General features: G+C 35.2%; 1 protein-coding gene across 2 annotated transcripts in view; it reads right to left on the reverse strand.

Moving 5' to 3' along the window:
- The window catches only part of FBN2 (fibrillin 2), a 231,373-nt gene that overhangs the window by 82,332 nt on the left and 130,196 nt on the right, over positions 1 to 18,845 (reverse strand). For both annotated transcript variants that reach the window (XM_079144676.1, XM_079144675.1), the window contains exons 15-19: positions 18,450 to 18,572; positions 11,137 to 11,289; positions 8,788 to 8,841; positions 6,930 to 7,055; positions 4,065 to 4,190 (exon numbers count right to left, since the gene is read on the reverse strand). In XM_079144676.1, the coding sequence (XP_079000802.1) occupies positions 4,065 to 4,190; positions 6,930 to 7,055; positions 8,788 to 8,841; positions 11,137 to 11,289; positions 18,450 to 18,572 (582 nt within the window). The remainder of the gene's footprint in view (positions 1 to 4,064; positions 4,191 to 6,929; positions 7,056 to 8,787; positions 8,842 to 11,136; positions 11,290 to 18,449; positions 18,573 to 18,845) is intronic.

Consider the following 18,845-nt stretch of genomic DNA (forward strand, 5'->3'; position numbering starts at 1 on the left):
CACCTGTAATCCCAGCAGCTTGGGAGGCTGAGGCAGGAGGATTGTAGATTCGAAGCCAGCCTCAGCAATTTTGTGAGGCCCTTAGCAACTTAGTGAGATCCACTCAGGACAAAAAAAAAATAAAAAGGGCTGAGAGTATGGATGAGTGGTTAAGCACCATTGGGTTCAATCCCCAGTTACCCACCCTCTCCCGACAAAAAAAAAAAAAAAAAAAGAAGGAAAAAAGAAAAACTGTGGCTGGGGGTATAGCTTAGTGGAAAAGCATGTGCTTAGCATGTGCAAGGCCAAGTTCAAACCCCAGGAACAAAAAATACAAAATAGAGAAGCATAAAAATTTGATAAAGTATAAGTAATTGTATTTAATAGGACTCTAGAATCTGATTTAAGCTCTAAATCAAATCATATATCCATATCTAATTCCTATTGATGATTCAAAGCAATGACAGTATGCCTGTATTCTCAAGAGGTGACTAAAGAAACTTTCAAGCCTGTAAAGTATAATAGTTTAACACGAGTCATTAACTCGTTAATTTGTTAATGACAAATAAATACAAGCTTCAGTTCAATACTAGGGACAATATCAAAGACACTTCCAGCATAAATTCAGTCATTCACATTTGAAGAAGTGGCTCAGAGATTTCTTTCGCTACTTGGTGAATTATCTGAAACAGGTTGAAGTGCCTCAAGCCATTTTATGGTGAACAGTGGGGTTTCTGAGTTCACCAGAATACTTTTCCCCCCAATCATTACTTTGACTTTAATACAAAGCACTTTCCTGTACTGAAGAAAATGTAAACAAATAACTGGAAGAGGCAAATGCTTATTATTCTTGAATGTCTGGAGTTGAATATAAACTAATAAGGCATGGCTCACAGTTGATTTTCGAGTCAGTGAACTTGAAATGCAGATATTAAAAATTGATGTAGAAAACAAGTAGTGTTACTTCAAGATTACCAAAGAAGTACCTAGATACAAATTTAATTACTAAAATATAAATTGAGGAAATATGAAATACAAATTTTGCTTTCAGATTGTAGTCAAAACACCACTTAATACAAAATATAAGAGCAGGTTTTATTATTATAGAACAGATTTGAAGTGAAAACATATTCCAGAGTACTGAAATTCTTTCATACAAATACAACCTATAAAAGGTAACAAAAATGGAAGAAGATAACTAATTTGAGGATATATCATATGTAATTTTATTAATTTCACTTGAGAAGTCCCCTCCTCAAAGAAATAGATAAATGTCACAGTTTTTAAAAATTTCTATTTTAAATTCAGCAATGATGAACTCAGAAACTACAAACACATGCAATGACAACTACAAATATCAACCATTTAGTTTTCCTTTAAATACAATGTTTTTATGTTATAAATGTCATGGAACCAGGAATTGAAACAGTTCACTGTACATTCCTGGAAATAAACTTCAAAGCACATCTGGTTTACATTTAACTAGTTATGTCACTGGAAACACAATCTAAACCACAGTACTTGCTGTAAAAATTTTAACTTTCACAGACTCTCAAAGCTCAAACAAAAAAGGAAAATAAAGATTTTGTAACTTTAGTCTGAAATATAGAGGACCTTTCCTCTCTTTCTTATTACTGCTATTTATATTTAAAAAATAGCCTGTTGAAAACATGAATGACAAAGTTCATGAAAGCAAATATATATAGAAAAAGCTAGAATCTACAAGGAATCTACAAGGAATAATTCCCCGTCTAGTCCTTGGAAATTAGTTAAGGAGTAGAATGAAGAAAACTGCTTCAGGCAGACAAATTCACTGTTTGCATGCAGTAGTGGAAATCAGGAGACCCCAGGGAAAAAGAGATTAGTGGCTCGAAGTTCTATTTGATTTTTTTGCAAAACACTTAATAAAATGAAAATGCAAATAACTTAGTGGATAAAAAGTATAGAACTAAGTGATTCGGATAGGTTTCCCATGATAAATCATTTTTATTGCCACTAATGTCAGAAGGCTGCAGCAAAATATTTCTCTGTCATTTCTTCTTTATTTATGTAACATGACAGATAAAATTATTTTTATATTAAATAAAAGGCCCAGATTATCAAGAGCAAGTATGTTTTGAACAGAATAAGCACAGGTTACTCTTCCTAACCCTCCCTGTTACCTTGTTTGCTCCTGAAGGGTTAACATTAATGTAAATGCCCAATATTACACTATTAAACACCACTGGCTCCTACTCTTCTTAATGGTTCATGTAAGCAGACAAGTCTCTGACTTTTACTTCTTTGGTATTCAGCTCTCATCATACTTGTTATAGTACAAGGAATATATTACTTGTGATCCTTGACAGTTCAGTGTGAATACCAATCAGAATCAGACACGGTCCATTTAGTACCCCCCTGTGTCTCTCTCCCAAGTGTACCAGAAGGCAATGTCACTATGGATCCAGTGGTAATAACCAACAGCCTCCTAGTTAAGATGCTATCCTCAGGTGCTCTTATTCTCAAAATTTCCTGAGATTTAACAGAAGCTTACCCTTGAGCAGACAATGGATAAAACGAATTAAGGGCAGTGGGCAGAATGGGTAAGAAGTCAGGAAAAACAAGAACTTTAGAGGTCTCTTCTCCCACCCCTTCATAAAAATGTGTAGAGGTGATATGTCTTCACAAAGTCCCTTTCTCAGAGCAATTCTGAAGGATAACCGATATTAGAAGAAGAAGAGAGCCTGTAGTTAAATATATTTAAGAAGCCCACGCTGGTTTAAAAAGAGACCCTAGTAACCTTCAGATACTTCCAACTCTCAAGGAGACCCCTGCTCATCTAGAATATGGACCGGGGAAGTTCAAGTCCTTCAACTGGGAACAGATGGCTGGTCCTCTTTGAGCAGTTTTCACAAAGCTGTCAGAAAGTGGGGAAACAATTACCATTGCTAAGTTTAGAGATATGAGACTTTATGCCGAGTTTCGTCTTTTTTTTTTTCTTTCTTCCGGCTAATTACTGTTTCTCAGTGGCCCTTCCAATTCAATCCAAACATAGAATTGCACTTTGTAATTGCATTTTGTTGACTTGAGCGGAGTCATTTGGTATTGGCATCTCACTCCATAGTCCTAATCTGCTTCTGTTCACAAGAATGCTTTGAAGTTAAACAGGAAGAAGAAGAGAGAATGCTAGCATCTTTTTTGCATAGTATTGCTATTGCAGTTTCCTTGGCTGTGGTGTCAGTAAAAAACACATGCTTTAACAGATAAGAAGAGGGCTATTCCACAAAAATTAAAGATGAAATCTTTAAAAACAAGTAACTGTTCTGAAGCAGTAACTGGATAGGAGAAGAAGCATTCTGTAGGCCCATGCATTGAGACTTAAACAAGGATGATGACTAGTAGTCATGCCACAGGGGACTCTGAAATACACAGAATTTTGATCAAGACACAAAAACATAAATGAATGCACTCATTACTTAGCCAGTGTTTCAGTGAAAATGAGGACTTCCCTAAGTGTCGAACTTCCATGGCAGAAATGTGGTTCAAAGGAAAGGGGTTTTTAAACATTGGTTTATGATCCATAAGCTCAAGTGGTATCTTTGTAATTATTAATTGCAAATGACGATTTTCTTAGACTATAAATTTCATTACACTGATCAATTTTCCTCAGGCCTCAAATATTCTCTGGGTCAATCTCTTGGGTAAATCTCCTATTTCACAAATAAAATGTGCAAGAGCAAACTTGACCATTGCAATCCAGTTTAACATATCACAGTGGTTTTTAAAAAAGGGGAAACAAAATAAATAAACAAAAATCTGACTTTTTATTTCAGCAAGTTAAACAATACAGCTCCTTCCACTCTTTTTTTTTCCACTTCAAAATGTTTGTTCCAAGTGCTGTTGATATTTTATATGAAAGGAATAAAACTGACAGCTATAACCTGGGTTAGATGCATGCTATTTCTGAAGCTACCAGATTAGCTGAAAGAGATTATTATTTTTAAAAATTCACACAAGGCTCTTTTGAGTACACTGCTTCATCACCATCAGTGTGATTGACATGTGTCCAACTCTAGTCACAGCTATGGCAAGGAGATAGCTCGTACCTTCGCAGGTCTCCGTCTCTGTCCGGAACACATAGCCAGGGGGACACGTGCAGCTGTAACTTCCTGGCGTGTTTCGGCATAGTCCATTATCACAAAGCAGCCTGTTCACCAAGCACTCATCAATGTCTGAAAGCAACCATTGGAAGACAGGATATATACATAAATGTGTATCACAGTGACAACAATGTTTTATATTTGTTTTTTCCTTCATTCCTTTCTCTCAGTCTCCTTGTACCATAGCACATGCTTTAATCATACACAAAATATAGTTTTAGTTTTATTCAAGTGGGACATTCTGATGCTAGAGGAAACTTTAGGATATACTGGATGTCCTGAAAAATATATGGTAGTTGAAAAGTGTTCATCAATATTGCTTTCTTCTCCATTTGCTTTTTGTACTGCAACAGGATTATAATAGATTTATTTATTTGTTTCACTTATTAATATTATTCTTACATTTATTTTACAGTTCTGGGGATTGAACCCAGGAGTACTGTACCTCTGAGCTACATTCCTAGTCCTTTTATACTTTTTATTTTGAGACAGGGTCTCACTGAGTTCCCCAGTTTGGCTTCAAACTTGTGATCCTCCTGCCTCAGCCTCTGGGTAGCTATGATTGCAAGGTATGTGCCACCGTGCTGGGCTTCTTTAGATATTTTAAAGCACTAATGAAACATACAGAAAGGTTAACTCATTTTCCTATATGCTTATAGATATATAATTAAAATGACCAAAGGCATTTTTTCTAATTAAAATTCTAAAAAGAGTGCATTTAACAGCAGTTTTTGAAAGGTATTCATTAATTTCCCACTGTTTTTACCTCAGAAATAACTGGTTATTAACGAAATATTAATGATGTATTTTATAGTTTCCTTCAATATTCTATAACAGCCTAGCAAAGATTATCTAAATTAAAGAAACTCATATTAACCTTTATCTTTATAACCTTGCTCTCATTTTTTGCAAGTGTAGTTAATGGTAGAAATAAAAACTGTGTTTGGGGTAAAGACTTCCTTTTACTTAAAGTTATATTTTTCGTCTTGCAAATAATAGTTGTCTTCTTACAAACCATATACTGACACTGTGAAGATATGGAAAACAGATCAGAAAAGGGTCTCCTATAAGTCCATCACCACGGTAAAATTCGGTTTTATATTTTATTAGATCTGTTTCCTTTTGAACACTATGTTTTTACTTCACTTCTGAATCTTGATTTGAATTTTAAAAATTAACATTTTATTTTATAAGATTTCTATAAGTTTTCCCATTGTTGCATGATTTATCAAGTGACTGCATCACGATTTTTTACTCATTTCTCCACACTCCTGGACTAAACTGAGTCCCTCACAGAGCGATGTTGAAATCCTAACACCCAGCATCTCAGACTGTGACCTCATTTGGAATTAGGAATTTTATAGATGTAATCAAGTTAAAATGAATTAGGGTAGGTTGCAATACATCATGACGGAGTCCTTATAACAAAGGGAAGTGTGGATGGAGAGACCAACACAAAGGGAAGACGAGGGAAGGGCACAGGGAGAGGACTGTCATGACTGGCATGATGCACCTACAAACCAAGAAACTCCAAGGACTGCTGGCAAACAGCAGAAGCTAGAGGAGGTGAGCAAGGATCCCTCCTACGGCTGTCAGAGAGTATGACCCTACTGACACCTTTATTTCATTTTGGACTTCTAGCCTCTCACACCATTAGGAATACATTTGTAAAAGCAACCTTGTTTTGGGTAGTTTGGTACTGTAATACTAGCAAACTAAAACACTCTATTGCTGGGTTTTGGCTTCATTTTATTTTCAAATTCTAATTTTCAATTTTTCCAAAATTATATATATATATATACCAACTTTAAAGAGTTTAGTATGTTTAGTATGTGTTTAGTATGTGAATCTCACTGAACTTCCTGTGTTTAGTAGTATGCCCATGTTCTCAACTGCACTTGGAAGTTGACCAGGAAGTGACTTTGCTTCTGGTTTATAAAAGCTAGCTTGGTTTGCACACTTTTAGCAAAACTCAATAATTTTTGGTTGATATTCTTCCCTGAATATGTCAGGTACAGTTTTATAAACCCATCTGCATGTATGTCTTCAACTCAAAATCAAGTGGATATGTTCAATAATAAAAATGATTATCAGAAACAGAAAAAACATATTTCTTTTTAATACATAACTTGGCCGTAAAAGTCATCGAGGACTAGTTATAAAAATTATCATGCATAATGATGGATCAAGTAACATTCATCTTGCAAAAATGGATTTAAGTGCTATATGGGAAAATATAGAATCTTTGCAAATTCTTGAATATCTGAACTAAAAGAAAACAATGAAATAACCTCACCCTCCTTCCCCATTCCTTTGTTAAACAGAAATTACAAACTTCAGCTTTTTCAACTGTTCTCTTCAAATTAAAAAGGGAAACATCTTTATGTCACCTATCATGTCTAGCTATGTTGTTGGAACTGGTTATTTCTTTATAAAGTTCTCTTAGTCTGTGACACTTTATTTTCTTATCATTACCCATATTGCCTATTAATTTTTGAAGTACTTACTTTAGTGAAAATTTATGGGATTAAGACACATGGAGAAAAACAACAGGCCAATACTTATGCATTTATTCATTCATTAATTTGGAAAAAGAATATTTTAAATACTATATACCACTAAAATGTTCATTACTAGGTAACAAAACTTGTTCGATTCTGATATTTTTACATCAATTTATACTATATTGGAAACAAGAGAAACTGTCATATGTCTAGTTTTAAATACCTGTTACTTATATTTTCATTTCTCCTCTCATCCATGGGATCAAACTATATGAAAGGCTCATGTACATATATAACAAAACCTTACCAATGCAGTTTCTTCCGGAGGCATCTGGTTCATAGCCACTGTTGCAATTACAACGGTAACTACCACGTAAGTTTTCACAAATTCCATTGGCACATATATCAGGATCCAAGGCACACTCATTGATATCTGCATTAAATGTAGAAAGTATAATATTTATAGACATTTTATTATTGGTTGATAAATGCAGGTCTAATGACGGCCCTTCAACAGATGAAGTGTTTGACTGCAAACCCACAAAGTACCTGACTTTCAGAAAGGAAAAGGAAATAAAATAACAGGTAAGAAAATAAATTTCAGGGAGACAGGGCACTTTACTAGTAAATCAGGAGAAAAATGAAAGGAACTGGCAGAAATTCAAAGACTTAAACCATGTAATGTGCCCATATTTATGATAAAATTAATAAAGGAAATTCATAGGCTGTTGGCTCAAAATCCAAAGGAAAACTCAGATTGATAACCATCCAATTAAAAGATAAAGATTTATTAGGGTGGCCTTTATCATTTAATGATCTCCAAAGACAGGATATTTTTGTTTTATTATCTTTTTTTGCAGTTTACAAAGTGATATGATACTTAATAAATTTTTCTCACTTTTGATAAACTGAAACCAATGGACACTTTAAACATAGGTGCTTTAGAATATGATGCTTTATAATAAGCCAAGAACATGACCACTGCTCAAATAATTCCCAACAGGAAGATGGCTCTGCTGGTGAGGTCATACTGATAGGGAATTAAAAAATAAACAAAAAAAAAAAAAAAAGCAAAAACCAAAAAGATATACCCCAAATCAAATTTTGTTCATTGTGCTTAAATTTTGGTGATTATTGTTTCCAAGAACCTGGAAGACCTTCTTATATACCCTTTTCTTTTTTTACTTGGAAAAAATATCCTCATGAAAATTTGCTTCTTTACTCTGGTTTTGAATATTCATTTAAAGATTCAACATTACTGTCAACTGATCTATGTTTTACCTAAAGTTTTCTCAAACATGAAAGAAGAATATTTATGTAAAGTGAATATAAACAGAACTCTGTAGTTTTACTTAAAATACAAAAGAATCTATATGTATCTAAAATGTAAAAAAACTTTAAAGTCATAAACAGATACATACTTAAATGCTCAAGATTTCATACTGGAATTCTGTTAGCTATAATACTAAATTTAAAATAAGAAAACATCAATAAATTTTATTTGTTTTTGAATAAACATTTTAGTATCCTTAGAAGTAAATAGTCTTAAATTGTTTTGACTGTATATCCTAAACTTGATTCATAGCAAATACTTCTTAACTGTATCTGTGTTATTATTTTAGATTTCTCTTAAAGTTGACTCACTATAGCTCCCTCCTAAGTGATAAATCCATAAAATCATGAGTGTGGTTTATTAGTAACATTGCTAACAAAGTTTATTTAATAGATAAATATTTATCCAAGATGAAAGGTAGTCAAGTGAAAAATACCACTTAATTACATTAACCATTTCTGTAAAAGATAATTTACCTTATTATTTCATTTTAGTTTTTGTTTTATTTGTTCCAAGGTATTGAACCCAGGAATGCTTTACTACTGAGCTATATATTCAGCCTTTTTTACTTTTTAGTTTGAGACAGGGTCTCCTTAAGTTGTTTGGCTGATCTTAAACTTTCAACCTTCCTGTCTTGGGTTTCTGGGTCACTGGAATTATTTTTATTTAGAGACGGAGTCTCACTGAGTGTGCCACTACACCAGTTCCTTACCTTATTATTCTAAGATAGTGTGTTTTCATAGTAAATACAATCATATTCATACTATAATTAAAATATATATGTAATTACATTAGTAACAAGATTGAAAATGAGTATTGAAATGAGAATTACCTCTTCCATCCACAGTGATTCCTACTCCGCTACTGCAAAGGCCATGGAATTCAGCTATATGATAAAAACAAGTAGAAAAATTAAAAACTCTAACTGATAACTGTTACATGTACAAGTCATTTACCATTTGGAAGAATTATGTGGATTATGTTTTAAAATGAAATAAATCTGACCATTTTTTTAGCACATCATTATTGTAAGAATCCTCAAATCACAGGTAAGTATAAAAAAGCAAATAAAAATCACTTGTAATCATCCTGAGTAAATCATTAATATATTGATAAATGTTACCAATAAGTTCTACATATGGAATTTTTAAAAAATAAATGTAAAACAATGTAAAGTATACAGATTGCTTTGTTTTCTTCTCACAATAAAATAATAAATCAAAATTTATGCAATAATATTTACCAAGTGCATGATATTTTTCTAACATTTCACATCTAAAATTTAGTGACTCTTCCCAATACTACAAACTAGATGTTATTGTTTTCTCTGTCTTACAATGGTGAGAACTGGGATACAGACACAAGCAGTAACTTGCCCAAGGTCATAGAGGTTCTGAGTGGGCCAGCAGGCTTGGCTCCTGGCATTCTATCACAGAGAGGTCATATCAACGTCCCATTGAAAAACCCATTTAATATTTTATTCTCAGATCTGTGGAGGTGCCAATCTCCTTCAATCTCTTCCTGAGGAAATTAGGTTTCTCCAGCCTTGAACAAGTATAGTAAATAATAGAAAGTTCAATAACACTAGGATAATCCCTTGAAAACAAAACTCGGAGTCTGTGCCTCTTTTGAGGATTTCATCAGCTCTTGCTTCCATCCCCAGACTACTTTTCCCTCTGTGGTATGAGAGAGTATCCCTTTCTGGCCACCCTTCCTATCAGAGAATACACCAATTAATTATAATGTCACTACTCTGGTTAAAAACAAAACCAGATTTTATTTGTTTACTTTAGAGAGAGTGGGCATCTTTTTATATAGAAATCTACTATTTGTATTTGTGTTTTGGGAAATCCTGTTTGCATATCTTGTACTTTTTATCACAGAGGACTTCAATATTCCTTATTGATTAGTATAAATTCCTTAAAGATTAAGAAATAATACATGAAAATATTTTTCCAGTTTACATATATATTTTAGTCTTTGGTCTCTGTTTTGAAAAGAACCCCACAATTACAAAATAATTTAAAAAATCAAATATTCCATATGAAAATTATTTTTTAAGGTTTTATAGGGAATTAATTTCTCATTTTATTCAAATGTTTTCAACAATATTCATCCTTAGCTCATTTTCCCCTCACTGATCTAAAATGCTTTCTTTATTATATCCCTTTTTCCCAATTATATCCAGGTCTGTGTCTAGATTTATTTTATTAGTTCACTTATTTTTTTATCCAGTCTTATACCAATACATTTTCTTGTATCATAATATGCATTGTTCAGTTTAGTTTATTTTACAGTAACATCCTCTTCATTACCTTTCTTTTTATTAAAAAGGTCATATTAACTAATTCTTCTAGATGCATCAAATACTTTTTTTGAGGTTTGAACAAAGAGTTGGGATTTTTAATGGAATTACAAACCATCCATGTTGTGGGAATGCTTTTCTCCCATCCTCCACTTTTATTTATTTTTCAAGACCAAACTAAGCCCCCTCTGTGAAGCTTTTCCCAGTTGCCTCAGGCATCCAATTGCTCCTTCCTTTGTGCTCTTCCAGTTCTTTGTTTATATCCCTTTAGGGCGCTAATCATACTAAATTGTAATTCATATGTTTGCCTGCCTATATTCTCAACAGTCCTCTACTTTAAGGAAAAACAGAGATGAAGTCTGTTTTTGAACCCCCATTGAGCATATGGATATTCAACAGAGGTTTAGTGAAAATATGCATGAACAAGAGTCAACCTTATCTACTTGGGAGTCTGGAAAAAACTAATAAACGATGGTCTGAGACCTATGGTGTCAAGATTTAAAAAAATAAAATTGGGTTCTTATGCATTAATAACCTTGAAAGAGGTAAGTAAACTGTATGCTATTGATCTTCATATTACCATAGATCAAAGAAACAGAAGTTAACATACTCAAAAAAGAATCTATGTAATAATCACAACATCAGCAAATAGATCTTTCTGTCACCATGCTCTCTGCCTAAAAATCATATGTAAACACAAGACAAATCTCCTTATGATATGCCTCACATATCAGAAAAGAATTGGATTTCTCTTTTTCAATTCAAAATGATGACAAAATACTTCAAAATTAATGTACTTTTCTGTACTCTTCAGTCAATTGTCTAATGTTGCATTTCTTGATTCTTTTGTGGTGTAAAATGGGCACATGTAACCACCTGAATTTTTGGCAGGGCATGGCTGGCAGGGCTCTCCGAAACCATAGTCAGGATTGGCACAGCAGCATTCAGACTTGGTCACGGCTCCGGGGAAAGGACGCACACACACTCCCTTCTTGATTCCACCATAGCAGGTACTGCGCATGTGAGTATCTAGAAGAGATAAAAGGACAGTAGCTTGAGAGAGTGAGAGAGACAAAGGAACTTCAAAACTGAAGACTTCTTTAGGCTAAGAAGTCCCTAGGCTAGGAAATTTCTAGAGGGCATCCACCATTTTCTCTTCACTTGCATCTTCAGCATTTAATCATGTTAGAAAACCAACAAATGTTTGTTGAGTAAGAGACTGAATGCATATCGACTACTTTTTTTCTCAACAGTTCTCTGTGCTACACAAGTAGTCATTATCCCATGTATGATCACAGGCCTGTCATTGAACCAAGGTTATGTTATAAACAACACTGCGCTCTAATCACTGGCTACCCTATACTCAAGTTGGCATTACTGTTCTTTCCATTTGAGAGGTTCTCCTGAATAATGAAGTGCAGTGAAGTTCAACTACCTTGAGGTGATATTGCTTGGCCATGAAAGTTTTTGCTTCAACTTTCTGAGTTTTCAACCCTGATATTGCTTGTAACTATATTTTAACATATGACACTCAATAAATTCAGTTATAAAAATAACTACTACTCTGTGTCCTCGGCATTGTGATGGCTAATTTTGCAGATATAACCTCATGGAATGACCAGGTCGTCAACTATAACATAGGGGTTACTGTCCACATTCTATAGATGAGGAAGATGAGGTTCTGAGGAATTATGTAAGTAACTTGATGACTTAGAATATCCAGGCTGGGATTCAGACTAGGCTGTGTAGCTTCTAAAGTGCTTTCTCTTTCCAGTAGGTCATGCTACATCCCAAAGAAGCACATCCTGTTATTTTTCTCACTCTCAATTATTATAAAATATGCCAGAACAATATGAGGCAACAAATAGTAAACTATTAAAAAAAATCATCATAAATGCCAGACAATGAGCATAGTTTCTAACAGTATATTGACACGGTAATTTCATCAAAGAGATAAACCCTGTTATTTACATTTATTTACAACTTGTTGAAATAATTATATTTACTTGTTCTGAAAAATGAGTTGTCTAATGATTTCGTATAATCTGGGGTGCTTCTTATTAAAAGAATGAGATTTATGGCTGTGTTAAACAATGAGATATGTGTAAGTTCAAATGGAAGAGGGTCGTGAGATCTACCACCAGCAACTTGAAGCAGTCAACTCTTAGAGCTTTCCTGTTTCTGCTGTGACTGAGTTGGGAGAGTCTTCTCCAAGTTACACACAAATGCACATCCAACACAAAGAAAAATCAACACAGTACAACACAATTGATGATTTCCAATATGGTCTTTGTGAATGCTTTGGCCCTTACCAATTATCTTGGAAGGCATCAAGGGATGATTAGGTTATTTCTGTTTCTATTTCAGAAAATGTGTCATGCTATTTTTAAGTCCTCTGGGTATAAACCAAGGAGCTGGATAACTGGGATAACTGGTTCCATTCCAAGTTTTTGAGGAATTCCCACACTGCTTTACAGAGTGCTTACATCAATTTTGCAGCCCCACCAGCAATGTGTGAGGGTATCCTTTCCCCATACTCTCGCCAACTTTTTTTTTTTTTTTTGTGGTGCTGGGGATTGAACCCAGGGCCTGTGCTTGCGAGGCAGGCACTCTACCAACTGAGCTATATCCCCAGCCCCTTGCCAACATTTATTGTTACTTGTATTCTTGATTGTTGCCATTCTGACTGGAGAGAGATGAAGTCTCAGTGTACATTATGCTAAGAAAAATAAGCCACTCCCAATTAAACCAAAAGTCAAATGTTCTCTCTGATATGTGAATAATAACACACAACAAGGGGTGGGAGGAGAAGAACAGAAGTTCAGTAGATTTGACAAAGGGGAATGAAGGAACAGGAGTAGGAAAGAGGACTGAATCTGACATGACTTTCCTATGTACACGTATGAATACACCACAGTGAATCTCAACATAGTGTACAACCACAAGACTGGGATCCTAATTAGAATAAGATGCGCTCCATGTTTGTATAAATAAGTCAAATTATACTCTTCTGTCATGTGTAACTAAAAAGAATGAAAAAAAAATGCCGTGCACAAGATTTAGAAGCAAGAAGATAAGAAGCCTATGGAGCTTATTGGAGGAGTAAGTCCTTCACATACTGGTTTGTGTTATGGTCAGCTAAGCTGTTTAGAGGACCCAACACCAGTTTCCACAAAAAAGAAAGTAAGTATAATTCATGTGAAGGCTTGAGGACATAAATTGTCCTAAGTTCTGATCTCCATGGGATGATCTTACAAAAATTACTAGACACCTTCCTTATCCATTAAATAAAGATATAGTTCATATAATAAATGAGAGTATATTTCTTTAGCATCAGTGCCTGGAACACACACAAAAAAATGGTAGCTACCTTATTTCCATTCTTTATCTTTAATGAGAATAGTTGTTCTTTCCCTGTTCAAGGACCCTGGAATGAAAAACTAGTTCCTATTATACTATCAAATGTAATGAGGCCACTGTCTACAGTGGATAAGATAAGACCATACCAGTAGCACCACCAGAATGTGCTCATAGGAGCGCTTTGGTGAGAGGTTGAACTGAAGTGCTAAGCTATATCTTTTATATATATTATCAAATTTCTGCATGGTTTTTCTTTTTTAAAAAAAACGATTTTTTTTTGAGAAATTTTCCAGGTGATTAGCAAATTCTATATATCATTAATAAAATATGGGCAGATGTAAATGTTGATTTTTATTTTTTTTTCTGTAGTACCAACTTTTCTCTGTTACTGAAAGCAGTACACTTAAGACTATGTCCTATAAAGAATGTCACTATTTTAATATAAGAAGACAATAATAATAGTAACAGTTACTTACTGGGCATTTGCTATATGTACAATACCACTCAAAGATTTACACAGATAAAGTATTTAATATTAATATATTTAATCCTCAAAGCAACTAATGAAGGAAGCATAGAAAAGTAATGTTTCTTGCCCAAGGTCACACAGTAAGTAGCAATAAAGAAAAATTAACCTTTAAGTTGGCAATAAATGCCAGTGTTCATAAAAATGTTGAAATGTTCTTGTTAATAAAGTAGGATGCTAAAAAAGGGAACTTAAACTAAAAGCCTATGATACTAAATATCAGATAACAAGGTGAATGGTGACACTCCATCCTAAAGAAAATAGATGTCAGAAAGGCAGTTAGCTACCTGATCTTTAAACTCCCCCAACACTGGGTGAACAAACAGCTCGAGGGTGGTGATTAAGAGAGGATTTTTTGTGGGGGTGTGGGTCATGAGGGTGAAGCTGGGTTATGAATTGCTTCCTTCTTAAAAAGCCCCACAGGAACACCTGAAGAGCTTCACATGGGCTCCTGCCTGGGAGGCTTAACAAGCAAGGCCAACAACTATTCCCACTGCAGGGACAAGGCAGAGGTGGCAGGTGACATTGGCTTCAATTTGCAGTTCTCAAGCAGGGGGTGGGTGTGTCCTATGGATTGGGTTGGAATTGGAAGTGGGGAGCAATAAGAGGAGGTCCCCTACGGAGGGTTCTGAGAGAGCATCTGAGAAGGTCTGAGGAAGTGGCCCGCTGCAGGAGTGGATGCTGGGTGGGGACTGGCCACCGGGAGGAAAATGTGCCTGCACTGTAGGACACCAGCCGAACGCCTCTGAAGAACCCACAACATCCACACAAGGAAGAAGCCGGTTTTAACTGTCTGCCAAGACAGGACATCTCAAAGCTGTCCGGGGCAGTGACAATAACATAAACCTTTCCTTATCCCACTGATAACCTCTCCTCCCCACCCCTGCCCTTCAGAGAGTCACCAACATTCTCCCTGAAGATCCGAGAGTGGAACCGGAATTGAACTTACAGCCCAGTTTAGAGTACTAATTATTATATGATAGTGAGCATTCTAATATCCAAACTCAGATTATCTTTATTATCTAAGGTCATCACAGAATTTTCTTATTACCTAAAAATATTCACTAAGTTATGAAATGACCTTTTTCCTTCTTACTCATTGGACCAACTGCCCCCCTGAATTATTTTTCAGATAAAATTTAAAAGGATGGGAGACACAAAAATACAGTTGTCTTTTGTTTATACTCGGCTTGTGTGCCATACTTCTTTAACGTACTAGTTAGAATCACAGCTTGATTTTTTAAAAAAAGGTACAACAAATGAACAAACAAAAAAATCTAAAACTTACAAGCTAATCCTAAAAATTCATAAGTAATTCATTTCTAACTTAATCAGTGGGTCTCAAAAATGATGCCAAAGGCAAAAAACATGAAAAACATCACATCTAGCATGTTATAGGAATAGCAATATAAAATTTTACATATGTAACAAATAGCAGCTTTATGTAAACAAGTCTAAGTAACAACTATGACAGAAAACTGGAAAGAGCTTTCTAAGAGTTTCAGAGGTGTTTCCTGTATGTGGACAAGAGAATGAATTTTTGTGTTTAAACACTGAATTCCTAAGCTACTTACAATTTGGTTTCTTTTTTTTTTTTTCCTTTTTTTTTTTTTATTGTAAACAAATGGGATACATGTTGTTTCTCTGTCTGTACATGGCGTAAAGGCATACCATTTGTGTAATCATAAATTTACATAGAGTAATGTTGTTTGATTCATTCTGTTATTTTTTCCCTTCCCCCCACCCCTCCCACCCCTCTTTACCCTCTATACAGTACTTCCTTCCTCCATACTTGCCCCCCTCCCTAACCCTAACACAATTTGGTTTCTTGAGCCAAATTACTTTCTCCCTCCCAAACTGGCTTTGTATGCATTGTAGATTTCAAGAGACTCATTTGGATGAAGGAAAAAGCAACCAAGTATATTAAAGCAACTGAAAACCTTAAGCTCTCTAAGCAGGAAGGGTCTATAGTCCTCTAGCTGCTGCATTTGAAATGTCCTAAAAACATTGTATGCTGAACTAAAATACTGTAGGAGAGAGAGTGGGTGAATCTGAATAAATGGAATAGTTCCATCTATTGATTCTTCCTTGTCCTCCACCACCTTTGGGATCCAAATGTCTTGATGCACATAGGTAAAAGTCAAGTATTAACAACTATGGCTAAAAATGCCCTTTCTCTCTAACATCTCAAATCAATAAGTATTTCTAGGTTTTACTATACAACCTGAGAAACAGTGAGCACAATGACTAATTCATGCTTTAGATGTCCTGAAACACTTCAGAGAGCAAACTTCATAAATGTATTTTTTTTACAACTCACTCTGCTATCATTACAACATATTGTTTGGGTTTTGAAATGCCAATGACACTTCCGTTTTATGCCTGCTTCTTCACAGTTGATGTCTGATAATTCTGATTCATTTTTATGGAATCCATTTAACAAACATTTCCAATGGCGTCCCAAATGTCTTAGATCCCTTAATCTCTTCCCTTGGTTCTATAATAGTTGCAAAGGGGTGAGGAATAACTGAAAATATTTTAGCTTTTGATATAAATCCAAGTTCTGTGGCATTTACATTTCAAATTTTTTTGAGTAAATGTTATGGTTTGGATCTGGAATTTCCCCTCCAAAGTTCATGTGTTAAAAACATGGTCCTCAATGCAACAAGGTACGGAGGTAGGGATTTTAGGCAAAGATTGGATCACAAGGGCTGTAACCTCATCTGTGGATTAATCCATTTGATGGATTAATAATTTGAATGAACTACTGGATGGTAACTGTGGGCAGGAAGGGTGTTGCTAGAGGAGGTAGATCACTGGGGGTGTGGCCTTGGGGACTGACTATATCTGTCTCTAGCTCCTTTCTATCTCTGCCTCTGTCTCTCTGCTCCCAGCTGCCATGTGCTAAGCAGGTTTCCTCTGCCATACCCTTCCACCATGATGCTTTTTTCATAGAGCCAGCTAAGCATGGACTGAATTCTCTGAAATCATGAGTCAGAATAAATCTCATTTCTTCTTCCTCTTACTTATTCATGTCAGGTATTTTGGTCATGGAGACAAAAAAGTAGACCAACACAATAAAAGTAAGAATTTACTTAAATAATCTGTTTTATGTTTTGTTATTAATTATAAAAATAAAATCCATTGTATTTAGAATTTGATTATTTAATATTATCAGAGATGCTGACATAAGGACAGATTTTTTTTTTCTTTTCCAGTATTCTTGACTTGCGTCTCATCAGAACCTTTTGAAGGAGGCTATCAAGAAATGGCAGAAAGTGTCCATTAAAAAAAGAAAAGAAACGAGCAACAACAGGTGTTGGCGAGGATGTGGGGAGAAAGGTACACTCATACATTGCTGGTGGGGCTGCAAATTAGTGCAGCCACTCTGGAAAGCAGTGTGGAGATTCCTTAGAAAACTTGGAATGGACCCTCCATTTGACCCAGCTATCCCACTCCTTGGCCTATACCCAAAGGACTTAAAATCAGCATACTACAGAGATACAGCCACATCAATGTTCATAGCTGCTCAATTCACAATAGCCAGACTGTGGAACCAACCTAGATGCCCTTCAATTGATGAGTGGATAAAGAAACTGTGGTATATATATACAATGGAATATTACTCAACCATAAAGAATGATAAAATTATGGCATTTGTAGGCAAATGGATGAAATTGGAGAATATCATGCTAAGTGAGATAAGCCAATCTCAAAAAGCCAAAGGACGAATGATATCGCTAATAAGTGGAGGATGACACATAATGGGGGGAGGGAAGGGTTAGTGTTAGGGTTAGAGTTAGGGTTAGGGAGGGGGGCAAGTATGGAGGAAGGAAGTACTGTATAGAGGGTAAAGAGGGGTGGGAGGGGTGGGGGGAAGGGAAAAAAATAACAGAATGAATCAAACAACATTACTCTATGTAAATTTATGATTACACAAATGGTATGCCTTTACGCCATGTACAAACAGAGAAACAACATGTATCCCATTTGTTTACAATAAAAAAATAAAAATAAAATAAAATAAAATAAAACACTTCCACATTTTAAAAAAGAAAAAGAAAAGAAAAAAATTATTGACATTAGCCTGCTCTGGTCATTTCATACAAATGGAATCATACACTATACAATCTTTTGTGACTGACCTTTTCTCACTTGGCATAATGTTTTCAGGGATTCTCCATATTTAAGCATGTGTTCTTTATATAGCTGAATATTATTTCACTGTGTAGTTTGGATCTAACTGTGTCCATGTTTTCAAAGATCGTTTTGGGCAGGGGCCATCATGAAAGGTTTAACTTACCGACACATACACGTCCATCCACACCCACAGCCAGGCCTGGGGGACAGTCACAGCGAAAGGATCCTTCGTTGTTGATGCAGTGCCCATTCATGCAGATTCCTGGGGTCTGGCATTCATCAACGTCTGCCCAGGGGGTGACAGAAGCCCAGCCATTACTGAGTACCAGAGTTTACATGTTGCCATTACTCTATCACATCAACCTTTAAACTTTATAACTTGTGGGAGAACACATTAACATGACAACAGATCCTATACATAAATACAACACTTTCAAGCACATTTTTAGAAAGACTGATACAGTAAAATTTGCTTTACTTCAGCCATTTAGAAAAACAAGGGGGCTGAGGAGAAGGGGAGGGAAAGAAGAAATACTGGAAGTTGAAATGGAACAAGTTC

This window comes from Sciurus vulgaris, assembly GCF_902686455.1.
Source record: "Sciurus vulgaris genome assembly, chromosome: 6".
NCBI classification, from domain to species: Eukaryota; Metazoa; Chordata; class Mammalia; order Rodentia; family Sciuridae; genus Sciurus; species Sciurus vulgaris.